Source organism: Lissotriton helveticus, chromosome 1_1, assembly GCF_964261635.1.
Source record: "Lissotriton helveticus chromosome 1_1, aLisHel1.1, whole genome shotgun sequence".
NCBI lineage: Eukaryota > Metazoa > Chordata > Amphibia > Caudata > Salamandridae > Lissotriton > Lissotriton helveticus.
In genome coordinates, this window is record NC_136057.1 from 1,904,618,931 (window position 1) to 1,904,637,477 (window position 18,547).

General features: G+C 43.7%; 1 protein-coding gene across 1 annotated transcript in view; it reads left to right on the forward strand.

The window, feature by feature from the left end:
- The window catches only part of LOC144754718 (flavin-containing monooxygenase 3-like), a 242,578-nt gene that overhangs the window by 156,618 nt on the left and 67,413 nt on the right, over positions 1–18,547 (forward strand). The window contains exons 6-7 of the mRNA XM_078642876.1: positions 4,934–5,133; positions 8,237–8,592. Coding sequence (XP_078499002.1) covers positions 4,934–5,133; positions 8,237–8,592 — 556 coding nt within the window. The remainder of the gene's footprint in view (positions 1–4,933; positions 5,134–8,236; positions 8,593–18,547) is intronic.

Sequence of the window (18,547 nt, forward strand, 5' to 3'; positions counted from 1 at the left end):
CAAAAACATGTTATTTTTGCCGGGCTGTTGCAGAAGGTGACTCTATTTTAGCTAGGAATGTTCACAGAGGCAGACAACATGGCACTATCCAGGATGTGATGCCTTGTAGTGGGATGAATATACTCAGGTCTCATTGGCTGATTTAAGGAATATGATGTGTAATGGTTTGGAAGTTCCACCTGAACGTGCTTTCATCTCGTATTTGGGAAGAGCTGCTCTAAATCTACTTACGTCTCATGGTTTTTAAGTGCTGTCTTGTACCTGGTTACATCTCATGGTTTGAAAGTGCTGCCGTGAACCAAATTACATCACATGGTTGGTAAGTGCTGCCTTGAAACTGATTATCCACCCACCCTAATTACCCACCCAGTCCACACACAGTGAATGTGAGGACACATTGATTAACAAGGTAACCCATTGGATACAGAAAGTTAGGGGATGTTGTTCTCTCATACGTGAGGACATTAGTGCCGCAACAAGTTATTGATTAGAAGAGTCGGATTTTGACATCATTGAGTTAACATCGAGGAACAAAAACTTCATTGACACCCTAATAGCTTTTGACGCTCGCACATTGGATCTATGTGACACTAAAATACGCCTTAAATATAGGCGCCCAGAACATCAAGCCCCAACAGAACCAAACATCCCTGCATTCCCAGGTTTTCGAAACATCGCCCACATAGAATATTGATTGACTGCCTTCCATCAGTAATCCTGATTTGGCCTCCAGTCACAGTGGTCATGAGGCCCTGGTAAATTTCCTCCTTCTATATTATAAAGCCTGACATCATCTGGCCAGGATGAGGGTGAGACTTATGTCACAGTGGGCACTTTAGATTTACACACCAAAAAGTGACCCCTCATAATTTCTTTTGATATCCACAATAGACCCTTGATGCCAATTATTTAATGGAATGTGGCCGGTCTCGGTCCAAGATCTCTTTCCCATATTGGAAAAAATTCATCAAGGACTATGACATATGCCTGTTCCAAGAAACTTGGAGTGTGGAACCAACATATAAGTTGGGCTATTTACATTTTTATAGCCCAGCATGGCACGGACGTGTTGGCCAACCTACAAGGGGTTAACCATCTGGACCAGAGCCAGTCTTTCCTGTAAAATACAACAATAGATACTGACATACAGGATGTTTTAGCCATACACCTGGTAAATGAGAAACACACTAGCATATAAATCTACAATGTGTATGCTTGAGGTGTCAAGAGGGGTGCTAAACCAACCACTAGCTCGTCCTTTGAAGCCAATTTGGTGTCCACCAATTGTTGTGCTTATCTTTTGATAGCAGGGGATTTCAATACTACCTCCAAACCCCTGGACAGCGATGACATTGATTTAACAAGGGACGAGGATTACATCTGGGGCATTCCAAGACTAGAGCTCCACAAATGAATAAATGGACAGAGGCTGTCTCGCAACTCAAAGCTTTTCCTATAGAACTGGGCTTAAGAGCAGTCAATGGTAAAACAGAGTCTGACAGGAATGGAGCCAACACTTTTGATAACACACTATGCTCAAGTCGCATAGACTATATTTTGTTGGCAGTTCGACTGTGGCCATCACTTAGGGATATGGGTGTTAAAACCCAGCTGGAGAGTGACCATAATCCCCTATGCTTTTGATGGAATCTTATTGTAGTAGACTTGAAACAAATAGGTTTGATTCAGCTCCCATTAGTAGCATCCAACTCTAATGACAAACAACGTTTTAAGTGGGCTCGGATTGCTAGTTGAGCAGAAATATTATCTAGCATTAGTGATGACATATCTTCCTGTCTGACTGAGTGGCTAGACAAGCCCCCCGCACCAGGAGGATTCAAGTATAGTTATAGCCCGACACAACAAGCTTTTCAAGAGAATCCTCCTATACTTTCTCACTCCGAAGCCCTCGCTCAACCAATCCCACAACATACCAAACACTTGGTGCAAAATGGACTGTAGATGGATGCGCTCCTTCTTGATTAAATCAATCAAAGATAAGGATGTCCAACGCATCCGTGAGGCAAGAATACAGTATAAATCCACCCAGACTCAAGCCAAGAGAGACAGGGATAAGAGGCGGTGGAAGGATCTTAGGGTTGCTTGCTCTGCCAAGGACTCTAATAGGCTTTGGGCCTTAGTTACATGGGTCAACAATGGTGTAGCACCTCCTCCCCAAAATCACATAGCCCCAGCAGCCTGTGTTAAATATTTTACAAATTTATATGCTGAAGGTGCTTGTATAGTGGATGCTGGAGTCAATCGTACTGATTTGATAATCGACTACCCAGCCCTCCAAAAGGAACCCCTTTTTTGATTTAACTGACATCTACAAGACACTAGATCCAGTAGCCAGAGGTAAGCCCCAGGACCTTATGGCATTCCTGTGGATGTATTTCTGGAGGATAGACACAACTGATCACAATACATTCTAACGTGCGAATGCCATTTTGCTCCTGTCCCCAAGTCTTGGAGAGGCACTGAAGTAATCCCCGTTTATAAAAAGGGCATTCAGGCCTCCCCAATGAATTATCAGTCAGTTAGTTTAATCAATGGCATACAAAAAATCTTTGCAGGATTACTTTTGACTAAAATCCAGATTTGGATATCCAACAACAACATTATTTCACCTTTTCAAGCTGGATTTCAGAATGAAACGAGCACCTTGGACCAGGTCTTCCATTTTTTACCTATGTACTGGAATGTTGTGGTAATTGGAAATGGTTCTATGTACGTGGCTTTTGCGGATCTAAAGTCAGCATTTGATTTGGTTGCACCCAAAAAAATTATGGGATATCCTTCTGTCTATGGGATGCCACTGATTACGTTGAATCTTGTGATAGCCCTGCAAGAACCAAATTTCGTGCAGGTTCGATGGAATAGCCAGGGTGACCTTACTGAGCGCTTACCTACAGATAGGGGTGTTCAGTAGGGTTGCGTTTTAGCCCTATGTTAGTTTCGCTATTTCTCAGTGACATTGTATTGTTCTTGTCCCAGAGTGCGACTGATGCTCCCGTAATGGCAGGTATCAAAACGCCAATATTATTATTTGCGGATGAGACCCTTCTCCTTTCTACGACACCAGGAGACCTACAGCGTCTGCTTCTTCTTTTTGAGGAATTCTGCAAAGCTCAAGGCCGTGAGATCAATACTTTAACAACGAAATATATGTCATTTAATCAACCTAGAAGTTATAGGGGAAGAGTAACATTGGGAGGTATGCCAACTGAGCACACAGATGTTTTCAACTATCTAGGCATCACTTTGTCATCTGGTATGGTTTGGAAACCTCAAGTGGCTGACGCATTCCATGGAGCTTAGGCTCTCATACTAAACCAATAGCCCAGACTTACAAATGTATGATGTGAAGGCTTTAGGCTCTGCCCTGTATGGCTCAGAACTATGGGGATTTTCTGACATTGCTGCATTAACCATTGCTGAGAATAAGTTTCTAAGAAATCTAACTCACCTCCCTGCCATTGAAACCTTTATTGCTTGATCTGGGCAGAAAATAAATTGCTCCTAAAGTAAGATTGCACCCACTTTTATATTGGAGAAGGCTGTGGTCCACCCCCCGAATTAGAAAACCATGTAACGGCTTTTAGAGATGTTTTATCTGTAGACCAGTTTCATAAAATAACATAGTTACGACAGATTAAAGCACTGCTAATCAACATAGATCAGAGGGGGTTCTGGGACAATCCATCCTCTAAACCCACACCATCCCCAGATGTAATTAAGTCAAACTATTGGTCATGGATTTTCAGATGTAAGGCATGGGCGGTACAGAGCAAGTCTTTGACAGAGAGGTTCATGGATTTCAAAAATTACAGCTTTTTGGAACCATTTTGGGATACCATCGTGGCACTATTAGACAGGAAGATGTACTTTCAATTCATGGTTGGTTCATTGCCCCTGAGAGCTTTTATAAGTTCTTGGGCTGCTGGTAGGGGAGCACTATGCCCTAGTTGCAATGCTTACCTAGAAACAACTTCCCATGTCCTTTTAGTTTGCCCCAGCTATGTGCCTCCTCGGCAGAAATGGCTCAAACCACTCTGCAAAAATCTTGGGACCAGAATCAGTGCTAACGCACGCCAAATTTTGAGAACTGATCCCAAATTAACAATAGCTGTCGCAGTTGCTAACTTCCTAGACTGAATGTGGATATTGAGGTTAAAGGTCCTGTCCAAAAACTGAAATCCCGGCCTTCTGATCATTGTAAAGAGCTTTTCACTTGCACATAGTTAATACTGACATGCATTAGTGAGGTTCCACTTTTCTTTACGTTTTTACTGCTGCTAATACATACTATTCTGTTGAAATCTATGCAGCTCAGCTAATTGTAGCCCCATGATGTGATGCACCTGCTACTTTCATGTCTTATTAACACAAAATTAGAGCAAGCATACCATATCAGACATAGATATGTACATGACAGTTGGAATGGACTTCTTTTTAATTGTTAGATGTTTTTAAGTGTTTTATAGATTTTATTGTTTTGACTAACAATTCGATTTTTATGCATATTTGGATTGTACAGTTGATATTTATGAAAAGTGTAGGATGACCATAAGATATCTAGGCGATTATAGTTGGTTCGATTAGGCATATGTTGTTTAATACTGATGTTGGTTTGTAATATGTGTCACCTCCTCCCTGAAACGCTTTTATGGTTTTAACTGAAATAAAGCTTAATGGAAATGAAACTGACTACATCACATGGTTGGAAAGTACTGCCTTGAGCCTTGTTACATCACATGGTTGGGAACTGCTGCCTTGAACCTGCTTACATCATATTATTGGGAAGTGCTACCTTGAACTTACTTACATCTCATGATTGGGAGTTGCGGTCTTGAACCAGCTTACGTATCATTCTGCTATATACTAAATGAGCATGAACTCTAGTAAAGTCTTGTGTCTCTATGACTGACAGGTCTACCTCAGCACCAGAAGCGGAAGCTGGATCATGACCCGGGTGTGGGACGATGGCTACCCCTGGGACATGGTTTACCTCACACGCTACGAGACCTTCCTCAAATATCTCCTGCCACGATGGCTGTCTGACTGGATGTACGAAAGAATGATGAACAAACGGTTTGACCACGGGAACTTTGGTCTGACTCCAAAAGACAAGTATGTGTGCATGCAATAGGAGGTGCATGTTTATGAGAAGTTTAGATAACAATGAAGTCACATATGTTTAACTTCCTGATTCTAGTATTTCACAAACTAAGGGACTATTATATGCTGCTGGTTATCTCCTTCTCTGCTTCCTGGTGATTAGGATTGATAACCAACTAATTCCCTTTCCAGTTTGTCCTATTACAAAGGGCCAAATAATTTCACACTTGTGTTTTCTTCCAATTGGGTGGTGTACATTTTTCCAGCCTCATACAGCTACCTATCTACCAACCGGCACAGGCAGCATTAGATGTGGTTTAGAAAAGACAGTTCTGCTTCTGGTTTCATGCCACAAATTGACTTCTCATCTTTTATTGTACACCATCACTGCCATGTAACCAGTCTTTTATCCATCTATGGGTGAGTAAGGAAATTGTTGTCTCCATCTAGCTAAATCCTGCACCTTCTGGAATCAGGGCTTGAGTGACTTTTGTGCAATATCTATTGGTTTAGATTCCTTCTACATAGGCAGGCTGTGACTTCAATGCTAGAAGCAATATTGTGTATTTCTACATGTGAGTGGTGAACAAACTAAAGGCGTGATCTATCTCCAAGGTCACCAATGTACTCAGGATTATTCATACATCCCACTCAGAGGTCAAAAACACATTTACCCTAAAGTATGTTTGGACACTGACAAAGAGAGGGAGGACTTGGGATAACGGTCACTTCTTAGAATCTTACAGCCAGATTCATAAAGGAAAAATCGGCTCGCAGAGGGCCAGATTCTGTGAATCTGGCCCTTTGCAAGCGCTTTTTTTGCATTTGGGATTCATCATCCCAAATGCAAAATTCGCAAATTCTGAAATCGCTAAATTGCGAAGAATTGCATTTAACCCCTTCCACGCTCATGACGAGCTGGGCTCGTCATGAGGTAGCCTCCTCGCACGCTCACGACGAGCCCAGCTCGTCACGTAACATGCGGTTCCGCAAATCTCAGCGTGCGAGCGGAATTCCGCCCGCACGCATGCGGTTAAGGAATCTCTATTTGAGATTCCTTAAATGCAATTCATGAACCATTTTAGAATTGCGAAATCGCAATTTTTGGCCGCTATTTACCGCGAAGTCTGACTTCGTGGTAAATAGCGAAAACTTAGAAAAATGCACTTTAGTGCATTTTTCTAAGTTGGATGTTATACACACACATGTCCTTCGGACATGTGTGTGCGCAACACCAGTGTAAATCACCATTTCAGGGGTGCTACAGGGTGTCCTTTGGACACCCTCGCACCCTTGAAATCGCTTCCTTATTTGCGATTCGCTAATTGCTAACCGCAAATAAGGATTGACTCCCCATTCATTCCTATGGGCCTTTGGCCTTTGGCCCATAGGAATGAATGGGGAGTCATTCCTTATTTGCGATTAGCAATTAGCGAATCGCAAATAAGGAAGATGTAGAAATCGCTATTAATTCTGCGATTTCTACATGCATCCCGTTTTGCGAGTCTTTAATAGCGATTTCTTAATAATCGCTATTAAGGACTCGCAAAAGAGGAGCATGATGAATCTGGGGGTTAGAATGTCACCACAGAAACATCATATATCTCACCATACAACTAAATTATGATTTTGAAAATAAGACCTCAACCGGCCACCACACTTCTAGAAGTCACGGTTAAATTGTCCAATGTTCCTTTGCTAGCAGTGGAATCTGTAATAAGAGATTCGTAGGGAGCATTTCTCACTGTGCATCCATAAACTCTGCCTATGTTTTACCAGAATGTCTCACTTGAATTATTGACATACAAAAATATCTCATTGACTGTATCACCCTTTCCACCAGATCACAAAGTAAGTCTAGGTGAGTATATATGGAGTTAGGAAAAATAAATATAAGCTTACCATGGCAATGTAGGGTTTTAAAATGTAGTGGATGCAATCATTGGTAGGTCCATTTTTGACTGTATTTATCTGTCTCTGTAATATAGTGACCATTAACCATATATTGTAGTGCCCCACATAAAAAAAGTAATGCATGCTTTACAAACTGTGTGGGAGTAAACCTCCTTTGACAGCCTTAGTTGGCATTAGGCGACTGTAACTGGAGGCTCATGTGTGCTTGAAATGTATCTTTGGACTGCAAGAGGAGAGGAGTTGGCCTAACGGGTAGGGGGGTCAACCTCTAATCTGGGGAACTTGGTTCGAGACTCGCAACGACGCTGAACCTCCTGTGATTCCCGGCAAATCACTTAGGGCCAAATGTAGATAGCCCAATACCGGTCGGTTACGGCCGAAATTACTGAATTTCGGCCTTTACCGACCGGTATTAGGCATCTGAGATGTAGAGGCCATATTTAAGTATTCAGTAATTTACCGAATTGATAATTTAAGGAATCGGTAAATTACCGAATCCTTAATGTAGAGAGCACTCAAGTGAGTGCATTTGTCATTTAAGGATTCGTTATTTACCACCAACTACAAGTTGGTGGTAAATACCGAATACCTTTAAAAAAGCAATTATTTGCTTTTTTTTAAAGTGCCATGTGGCAGACATACATGCCCTTAGAGCATGTATGTGTGCCACATGTTCACCCATGCACTATACAGGGGTGCAACAGGGTGTCAATTTGCCACCCTGCCACCCTTGTAAATGGTCCCCCTATTACCGATTCGGTAAATACCGAATCGGTAATTCCCATTCATTCCTATGGGCCTCCAGGCCCATAGAAATGAATCGGAATGACCGATTCGGTAAATACCGAATCGGTAAATACGGATTCGATATTTACCGAATCGGTAATACCAAATATTACCGATTCGGTAAAATGTACTGAATCTTTATCTACATTCCATTTACCGATTCTGAAATACCGAATCGGTAAAATTCGGTATTTTAGAATCAGTAAATGGGAATTACCTATGTCTGGCCCTTAATCTCCCCGTGCCTAACAAAAGAATGAATGTATCTTCATGTAATGCAACTGGTGCTACGTAAAGCGCTCTGATACCCAATACCTTTGGGTCAAGTTTGCGCTATATAAAACTCTGTGAAAAATAAATAAAAGAACCAGTGAAAGATGTGCTGAAAATGTTTTTATTGTCTTTTCCTTGACAGATTCTCTAGAAAAGAGCCCGTCTTCAATGATAACCTTGCTACCTGCATTGCTTGTGGCACTGTCAAGGTCAAGCCCAACCTGAAGGAGTTCACTGAAACCTCTGTCATATTTGAGGATGGTACAGTGCAGGAGAATGTCGACTTTGTCATTTTTTCAACAGGATATACCTATGCTTACCCTTTTCTGGATGAATCTGACGTGCGAGACAGTAACAAGCAAGTTTCTTTATACAAGGACATCTTTCCACCTAACCTGGAGAAGCCAACAATGGCCATCATTGGGCTTGTCATGTCACTGGGAGGCATTCCTGCAACAGCAGATGTGCAAGCTCGCTGGGCTGCAAGAGTCTTCGAGGGTAAGTGCAAAATATGTGAAGGAGAAAGTATATGGTCAAGCGAGAAAACAAATTATGGTGATAACACAGTCCTTTCGGATAAATTAGAAGTATGCTCATAGGCTGATTTTTTTGCTAGGAAGAAGCTCTATGATTGCAAAAACACAAAAGTTAAAATTTAACATTTCTATGTTTTGTGTTACGGCGGCAAGATTGGCAGTGGCACTGGCTGCACCATGATGATTACAGCAGAAGACCTGCCATATATTACCATGGCTGTTGCAGAAGCTTCCCTTAAGGCAGCATCCATCACCATCATCATCTTTATGGTTTTTATTATGGTGTTCTCTGGATGGGAGAAACACAGATAAGGCCTAGCTATGAAAGTATGTGGCCTTCACTGAAGATGTTTACAACACAGCACTTGAATGAAGCTTCTAAGGAAAGCTGTAGATGTCTCTCCCCGAAGATGTGCCTGATTGTGACTTAAATACCCTTTTCCGATTATTATATATATGACAATTTTGTCGAAATAAAGCTTAATATGAATATATATATATATAAATATATAAAGTCACTGAAAAAAAACAAATTTTACTGGGGCGTTATAGTTAGGTCAGATTTCACTAGTATAAAACCAGTGAAGTTCAGCAGTTATAGTTACCTGAGCTAACTATAACTTACGCCCCCCAATGCACTGCTTATGAGCTCATATATTACATCACCCATGACATGGTCAGTGACATCACTGATGACATCTCAAATGACACCACAAATGCAAATTGCGTATATGTGCTGATAAAGACTCATAAATCCTGGATACCAGTTCAAGCATCGGCCGAGTGTTGGGCCAAACTCACAGGAATCTAGAGCATGAATCTACTGCCACCAAGATGTACTTGTAAGCCCTGTCACAGTTTAAGGGGCCGTAGTGATCCAAATTGACACAGGTGAGAGTTTTGTCTGTGATCAATAAAGGTGTTTGCGGTGGATGGGCTATGGTGGAGCCCTTCATCTGCTGGCAGATGTCGCATTTGAGGGCAAAGTCCTTGGTCTGCTTGACTAGACCTGGCTGCCAATAGCTCTACTTTAGTAGTGAAACTGTCCTAGAGATCCCTACATGAGCTGAACTCAGACCCTCAAGTGCAGCTAATATTAATTCCAATCTGAGATCGGTGTTTAGTATTACTCTATCCCCCAATCCTGGAATTTGAGCATATGCAATGTTTTGTGTATCTACCTTGTGCATGGCATTGACAGCTATCATAGTTTCTCCATCTATCCTTGTGCTAGAGTGAGTTATGGAAGCAACTGCAGCAATGCACACTGTTGCCTTGGCGGCTTCATCCACTATTGAATTCCCTTCAATGTGAGCACCAACACTTTGATGGCTCAAAGCATGAAAAATTGAGCCTGTGGCAGGCCTTCTTGCAGCCTCACCAACTGTTCCCAGAGCATCTTGTACTTTACTGTGCAACCCTTGGAATCCCTAAATCCATTCTGGCCCCAGTAATGGAAATATTCGTTATAGGACTGGACACAGTAAAATGAATCACACATTATGAGTGTGGGGAATTTATGATCTGTAGTTTGTAGTGTCAGTATTCGGGCTTTTAGTTCAGCCAGCTGCGCCGTACAGTCTCCTAGATATGTGTGTGTTTTTCCAGGAAGAAACTTTTACAATTACGCATGCCACCGAATATTGCTGTTTCATACCTACGGTCGGCTGAGCAGATCCCTCAGTATAAATGATACATTCATATTGATCTAGAGGCATTATTTAATTCGAAAGAGGATATTCTTGTTCAAAGTGCAGGAATGCTTGTGTTTGTGATATAGAATCAAATGTGTAATATATATCTTTCAGTGAGAGAGTTAGCCCATTGAATCCTTAGTGGATGTAGTGCTTTAGCAATCAGAATGCTTGCCTTCGTAACGGTCTCTAGGGGTTACAATTATGCGTTTTTCCCTGCGCTAGTGCTCTCTCTCACTACAGCAGTCTGTACTGCTGTGAGTATTTGTTCTGTTAGTGCAAAATGAATTTTGCCATTTTTGTACAAATATGCTTTGTATGAACCTTCATTAAAAGTAATGTAAGTGTACCTGGTTGGTCCATCGATTAAGCAGATCACCGAGTTAGTCAGATTGGCACGTGTGTGTAAATGTTTGGAAGCTATCATGTCAGCTTGCACTGATCGTAGGATAGCAGTATGTTCTTGTGTCCAATGATGCACTGAAAAATCAGGTCTAATTAAGTCATTGTATGGTTTCACCCTTTCTGCTTAATCCAAAATGTATATCCTGCCAAAATGGATTGTAGTCTTTTCTCAGTTGTTGGAGGTTGGAGCAGTGCACATTTTTCAAAAAATTGTGGAAGGATAGATTGCCACAAACCTTCAATCTCTCTATTCCCTCTGACCTTCCCCTTTTCTGCCTCGTACCATGATATTAACTGTAAATATTTGAATCTGGAGAGCCCTGGCCCGATCTTAGCCCTCAGGTACTCCCATGGATGTATCCCCCTAGAGTCTACCAGTTCGGACCAGACAGTGATGCCTGCCCGTCTAATGGGCGACGCCAAACTGTCCTTTAGGCAGTCCGGTGTTCCCGGTGCATCCCAGACAGGGGCACTGTCCGAGTAGTATCCAATGCCCCATCTACATCTGAGCCTATACCATAGTCCCAAGGCTGCCCTCAAAACCTTCAAGCGTACCCGTTTAAAGAATCTTGGTGAACCAAACTTATATAGAAAAGACTCGCCATCTCCTCCTCCCTCCACTCGCGCCATTTCACCCAACAACCTGCCCCAGGCTGACTCCCCTGGTTTCACAAGTAGCATCCGTATGCTTTTAAACTGGAATGCTGCTGCGTATAGCCTTACATCGGGGAGGGCAAGCCCGCCTTTCCTTAGTCTGCGTCTAAGTTTTTTCCACGCCAGACGAACACCTTTATTGCCCCATACAAAACTCCCAATCTTACTCTGTACCTTCATTAAGCTTTTATTCGAGAATGTTAATGGTATAGAGGAGAAAAGGTAAGACAGCTTAGGTAGAATGACCATCTTCACCAAGTTGGTTTTTCCATAGATAGTTAAGGGAAGGTTCCTCCATCTACTAAAGAGGCCATCAATTTCCTTTATGACCCTATTTAGATTAAGCTCAGGTATCTTCTCCAGTTCCTTTACTACATAAATCCCCAGATATCTCAGTTCAGCACTAACTCTCCCTGGCCACTCCAGATTCCAACACATCACCTCTGTCTTGGTTTTATTGACAAGAAACCCGGATAAGGACCCAAACTCGTACATAAGCTCCTCCACCCTCGGGATCGCTGTCTCTGGGTTGCTAGCGTACAGTATTAGGTTGTCGGCATAAAGAGCTATTTTGGAGCTGTATTGTTCTGATCTAAAGGGATAGATTGAATCGTCCAATCTCAACATCTGTGCCAATGGTTCCATATATATATTAAATAAAAGAGGCGAGATCGGACACCCCTGCCTGGTTCCTCTCTGGATATTGAAGCTCGACGTAAGGAGTCCATTTAGCAGAATTCGAGCAGAGGCACCCTGGTAACAGTTCTGCAAAGTTCGTATAAAAATTGGGCCAAACCCCATAGACCTCAGCACCTCCCAGAGGTACACCCAGCAGACTCTATCAAAAGCCTTGGCCGCTTCTAAAGCGACAACAGCCAAGAGTTCTGTCCTCTGAATGGCCAGATCAATATTGCCAATCTCCCTGCGACGAACCCTTTCTGATCCGGATGTATTAGCCTCGGGATCAGTTTTGCCAATCTCCCTGCTAAAATGCCCATGAAGATCTTATAGTCGACATTCAGCAGGGAGATTGGACGATAGGAGTCTGCCTTTTCCGAGTCTTTGCCAGTTTTTAAAATCAGAGCTATTATTGCCTCCTTCCAGGTGTTAGGAACCTTTCCAGTTAGGCTGTAAACTGAGTTAAAGGTAACCCCCAGCGCGTCTATCAACTCCTCTTTAAGGAGTTTATAGATTTCGCTTGGGAGTGAATCCGAGCCTGAAGCTTTTTTGTTCTTTGATTTTTTAATCTGATCTGCTATCTCCTCTAACGTGAATGGAGCCTCTAATTTGTTCTTACTTTCTTCTGAGAGCATGGGGAGATGTTTATTCCTAAGAAAAGACTGGATGGAGCTCGGTAAAGGAGCCAAATCTTCTCTATACAGATCCGAGAAAATAGAAAAGAGACAGGACTGCATGTCCTCGCTCTTACTAGAGATTTCCCCGCTAGCATTGATGATAAGTTCTTTTATATCATTCCTAGCACGATCGGTTCTTGCTTTCCATGCCAAAAGGGCGCCAGCCTTCTCCCCGTACTCAAAGTTCTGCATCATTCTGGAGTTCCACTGCGCCCTACACTTGGCTTCTAACTTCCCTCTGTATTCTGATCTTACCTCCTCCAGATTCTTCAAGATCTGAGTGAGTTGCTCCGAGTCCCTATTGCTAATGCCGTCTCTTTCTTTCTCCAGACTGCTTATCCTCCCTTCAATCCCCTTTAGTGTCTCAGCTTCGATCTTATTCTTATAACAGATTATTCCATGGAGTTTCCCCCTTAGCCAGGCCTTATACATGTCCCGTACTACGTCCGGTGTTGTGGAACCTGAATTTAAGGAAAAGAATTCCAGAGAGGGAGCCTGTACTGCTTCGACCATCTTCGCCCTATTAAGAGTCCATCTCAGTGGCTGCCGCTGTACCTCCTTACTCTGATAAACAAATTGCAAAAGGTGCGTGGTCGGAGAGGTGACTCGGAAGAACTGATGCCTCCCCTAGGCTGGCCTTTGACATTCTGTCCAAGAAAACGTAATCGATCCTAGAGGAATGGCCATGCTTCTTGCTGTAAAAGGTAAAACCCTGCTGATCTCCTTTTTGTGCCCTCCATAGATCGATCAGATCCATATCATGGTTCATATTAAGTAGTGCCGACGTACCTTGACTGCCCATTTATAATGACTCAGATTAGATCTATCTTTCAAAGGGTCTAACAGAACATTAAAATCTCCCCCGATGACATAGGGTGGAGGTTCCAACATCAGTGCTGATTGTAATTTATAAATATAAGTTGGATCGTCCATATTGGGGCCGTAAAAAGAGGCACAGATCATGTCAAAAAAATTTCAAACGCCAATTGGACTGTCAACCACCTGCCTGAGGCGTCTGATTGCGTGTTTTTTATATTACAAGGAGTACCTTGTTTAATTAGGACAGCCACCCCTCTATTTTGAGATGTCTGATGCGAAGCGCTAATGCTCTTAACCCAAGGGACCTTAGAGAAGATTAAGGTACTTTCCTCATAACTCAGGTGTGTCTCTTGCAACATGCATATTTGTGCCGTTGAAAGTTCTAAGTATTTAAGGATTAGCCTCTGTCTCCGGGGGTACCTTAACCCGTTAACATTCCAGGAGGTGAAGATGGTCTTTCTATCCCTCAGGACCATGCCAGCCATCGTCCCCATTTTCTGCCTGAAAGATTCAGCGCCCCTTCATGGCAGAGAAGACTATACATAAGGTTGAGATAAGGCCGAATTATTTTTTGTTTTTTCCCACTGCTCCCCACCCACGTGCCCCCCTGCATCCCCCAACCCACTTCCCTGTGCCCTCCCGACCCTTGAGGAACCCTCCCTTCTAATAGGCAAAAGCCTATTTAGCCCTCTCCCCCCCCATGGAGTATCAAAAACATTCCCGTTTTTTATTTTTTACTAAATTCCTGCTAATTGCATGTCATACGTGTAGAAGAAAAAAAAGACCCTCTGAGTCTACTTCCCCCCTTGCCCCCCTTGCCTGTCTCTCATCTTTGCAATAAGAGCGTCTGCCTCTTCCCCAATTTTAATCTGGTGCATGTGGTTATTCCACATCACCTTTAACAGTGCTGGAAATTTCAACTGCGCCTTGGCCCCTAAGCTGTTTAACTCCTCCAACCTTTTTCCCAGCTCCCACTGCCTTGCTGCAGTTATGTGTGATATATCAGATCTTATTTGAAAAGTAAAGGGATTAGAGCTGTGCAGCAAATCAACCTCTGGTGTGTCTTTTAACACTGTTCCTTTCAGTAAAGATATTACAAAACCCTTAATGTCCCCTCCCTCCAGGGCTTCAGGCACATTCAGGAGTCTCAAGTTGTTACGGCGTTAGTAATTCTCCAAACGCTCAATATCCTCTTTCAGTTCTTTGTTCTGAGCAGACAGCTTAGTGACCTCTGCTTCGATGGTAGGCATAGATTCCTTGATCTTAGGGATTTCTGACTCAATTACCTCGGTTCTGAGGGTGACCTCGTCCAGTCTCTTGGCCAACTCGTCACATGATGCCTTAATGTCTGCTTGATTAGCCTCAGAAATTGAGAATTTATTGATCATTTCTGCCTGATTGGCTTCCGAAACTGTAAACCTACTAGTAATCTCATCCTTCATAGTGAGTAAAATGTCTGCCAATGTACGTGAGGTTGCATCTGATTTATCTATAGTGATCCCTGCGCCGGCACTGTCAAATTGGGCGGGATGGCATGCTCGTACTTAGTGCGCCGTGTTCAATGCGTCGGGACTTTTGGCCTTTACTGTAGGGTCTAATTGGATGTCTCCTAATTCGACCCCCCCTAACACCGAATACCTATTTAACAGGCCAATGTCTGAATGCACTACAACCACTGCCTCTACCGGGGCTTGGGACTTATCCGCTCTCCCTACGGAGCTCATTGGAGTCACTATTGCGCCTCCTTGTAATGGTAATGGAGCCCCCATAACATTTACTTCCACAGTGGCCGAGGCAGGCTGGGAAAACTGAATGGACTGAGTGAGCTGGTGAGCTGGGCAGGCGGAACCAGCAGGGGAGAACAGCTGGTAGCTGAGGTGGTAGTAGTAGTAGACATTACTTTATAGTTGGTTTTAAGTGAGGGGGTAACTTTTATGCTGGCATCAGCTGCTTTGGCGCTTTTACTTTTGCCCTTACTTTTTATATTTTTCACACTCAAATATTCTTCTGAGGTGTTCAGCTTAGCTTTACCCCTTCTTACCCGTTCCCTCACTTTTGAAACTGAGGGTGAAATGCGTGGAGGATATAGGGGGTTTCCTTTAGTCGGATCAAACACTGTCCTGGCTCTTAATGCGTACCTGTTTGTTTTGGCAGGGTACAGACTCTCCTCTCTGTCACTCGTGCCCCTCAAGCTGCCAGCATCCTTGTCAGATACCCCCCCTACATCCATACATCAAATTGGTACACTGACTGAATTGGCCCCGCTTAGTTGTGGTGGGTTTAGTCCTCCAAATATGTCGTTGTGTGTGCTGTTGTATACTTTATCGAACCGGGTCTCTGTCAGATAGTTACCCGCACCAACAGCCTTATTGCCCCCACAAGGCGGGGAACAGGAACGATAATAGCCTCCTACCTTAAAGGTAACTCCGCAACGCTGTGAGAATAAAATTTTACTTGGATTTTCGTGTGCCGCTCCTCTCGCCGACTCTGCTCCGCAGTAGCTGCCGCTGGCTCTGCCTCCAACGACCCGGAACGCGAGCAAGGCAAGGTCGCGCCTCTTCCGCGTTCGAGCTGCCTCCTCCCAGAGCCAGCGCCGGCCCCCAGACACGACGTCCTGCTCTCGCAGAATCCGATCTACACGGACCTCGCTCACCCTGCAGCTCGCACCAAGAATCCGCCGGTTCAGCCCGTTCTTCGGGGGCATAGTCGGCGGTAAGCGCTGCAGTGTGTTGAGAGGGGGGGGGATTACAAGATCAGAAAAAATGTCCAATAAAGAAACAGGGGTCTAGATAGTATACAAAATAGAACGCAGGGATTAGTTACTCCATGGGGGAAAAGCCGGCTGCGGCCGTTTAGCTAGCGGCCGCCATGTTCCTCCCGGAAGCTAGGTCTCCTCTATAACGTCCCTTTAACCTTGTTTTTCTCAGTGAATATCTAAGGTGTTTTTTATTCTATTTCCTAACTATAACATCTCTGTAACCTTTTATTTTTTCATTGAATATTTATGTTTTCTTTAAAATTCTATTTCCTAAGTATAATGCCCCTGTAACCTTTGGTTTTTTAAGTGAATTTCTGAATTTTTGTATGTTATTTCCTAACAATAACGTCCCTGTAACCTTTAGTCTTTTAAATGAATTTTTAAGGTTCTTTAATCTTATTTTCTAACTATAACGTCTCTGTAACCTTTTGTTATTTTAAGTAAATTTACAAGGTTTTCAAATTTTATTTCTTAAGTGTAACTGCTAACGTTTGAGAGTGAGTGTGTTTGTGAGTGCATGTGTGTGTCATGTGGTGTGTGAGTTAGTGTATGACTGTCTCAATGAGTCTGTCAGTGGATGTGTGAATGGCTGAGTGGGTCTGGGTGTAGCTGCATAAGTGTCTCACTGGGTATGTGAGTGGATGCATGAGTCTGAGAGGGTGAGTGAGTGGGTGTGTGAGGGGGTGTATGAGTGCGTATGTACCTCTGTCAGTGGGTGCATGAGTTTCTGTTTAAGTTAGTGAATGGGTCAATAAGTGAGTGCATGAGTCTCTGAGTGGGTCAATAAGTGAGTGCTTGAATCTCTGAGTGGGTCTGTTAGTGTGTGCATGAGTCTCTGAGTGGGTCTTCTAGTAGGTGCATGACTCTCTGAGTAGGTCTGTGAGTGGGTGAATTAGTCTCTGAGTGGGTCTGTGAGTTGGTGAACAAGTGTCTCAGTGGGTCTCGGAGTGGGTGCATGAGTCCCTGAGTGGGTCTATGAGTGGGTGCATTAGTCTCTGAGTGGGTCTGGGAGTAGGTGCATGAGTCTCTGAGTAGATCTGTGAGTGGGTCCATGAGTACCTAAGTTGGTCTGTGAGTTGCTGTACGAGTGTCTCAGTGGCTCTGTGAGTGGGTACGTGACTCTTTCAGTAGATATGTGAGTGGATGCTCATTTCTCACCTTTATTTTGTCTCTTTCTATTTGTTTCTGATCTTTATTCTGCCTCGTTCTGCTTATTTTGGAGCTTTATCTTGCCTCTTTCTTATAGTTTCCGATCTTTAGTTTGCCTCTTTCTGCTCATTTCTCACTTTTATTGTACCTTTTGCTGCTCAATTCTGACTTCTATTCTGTCTCTTTTTTCTTATTTCTGACTTCTATTCTGCCTCTATCTGCTCGCTTCTCACCTTTATCATGTTTCTTTCTGATCATTGCTGACCTTTATTTTGCCTCTTAATGCTAATTCTCACCTTTATTATGACTCTTTCTGCTCATTACTGACCGTCTTTCTGCCTGTTTCTGCTTGTTTCACACCTATATCTTGCCTCTTTCTGTTCCGTGCTGACCTCTATTCTGCCTCTTTCTGCTTGTTCCTGCCGTTTATTCTGCATTCTTTTCTTGGGATCGAGGGAGGAACATGAATGCCCTGTGGTCCTAGCTGGCTCCCCACCTCCGGTGGGAGCCGGCATTGCTCTCACAGACAGGGAGCTGCTAAACATGCAGCTCCAGCCTGTGAGAGAAATCCTTCAGTCTGTTTTCTTCCCTACTTGACAGCAGGCAGAGAAAGAGACACAACCTCAGCTACCAGCAAGCAAGAGCATTTTGTCAGCTCTCGCCTGCTGGAAGCCGAGTGTTTGCTCTGACTTCACGTAGGCTGTCAAATCTCCCACCAAGTCAGAGCAAACAGCCATGTCCCAATGGGTGGGCACCCCGTGACATAACAGGAGCTGGCCCAGGGGGAGCGGTCCCCAGGGCCATGTATTGCTCTAAGAGGTGGACCACGCACCCCCCTCCTTCTGTAAGCAAAGACCGGCCCCAAGGAGGTGCTGGTCCCTGGGGCCGTATATGGCCCGGGAGGAGGGCCATGCGGCCCCCCTCCCATTTTAAAATGTAAATTTGGCCCCTGGTAGCTGGTGGTTCCCAAGGCCTGGGGGCTTTGTGAGGCCTCCCCAACAAGAACGATTTAACCCTGGGGAGGTGGTGGTCCCCGGGGCCTTTGGGGTCTGCGAGGACCCCCATTTCTTTGTATGGGAGGTG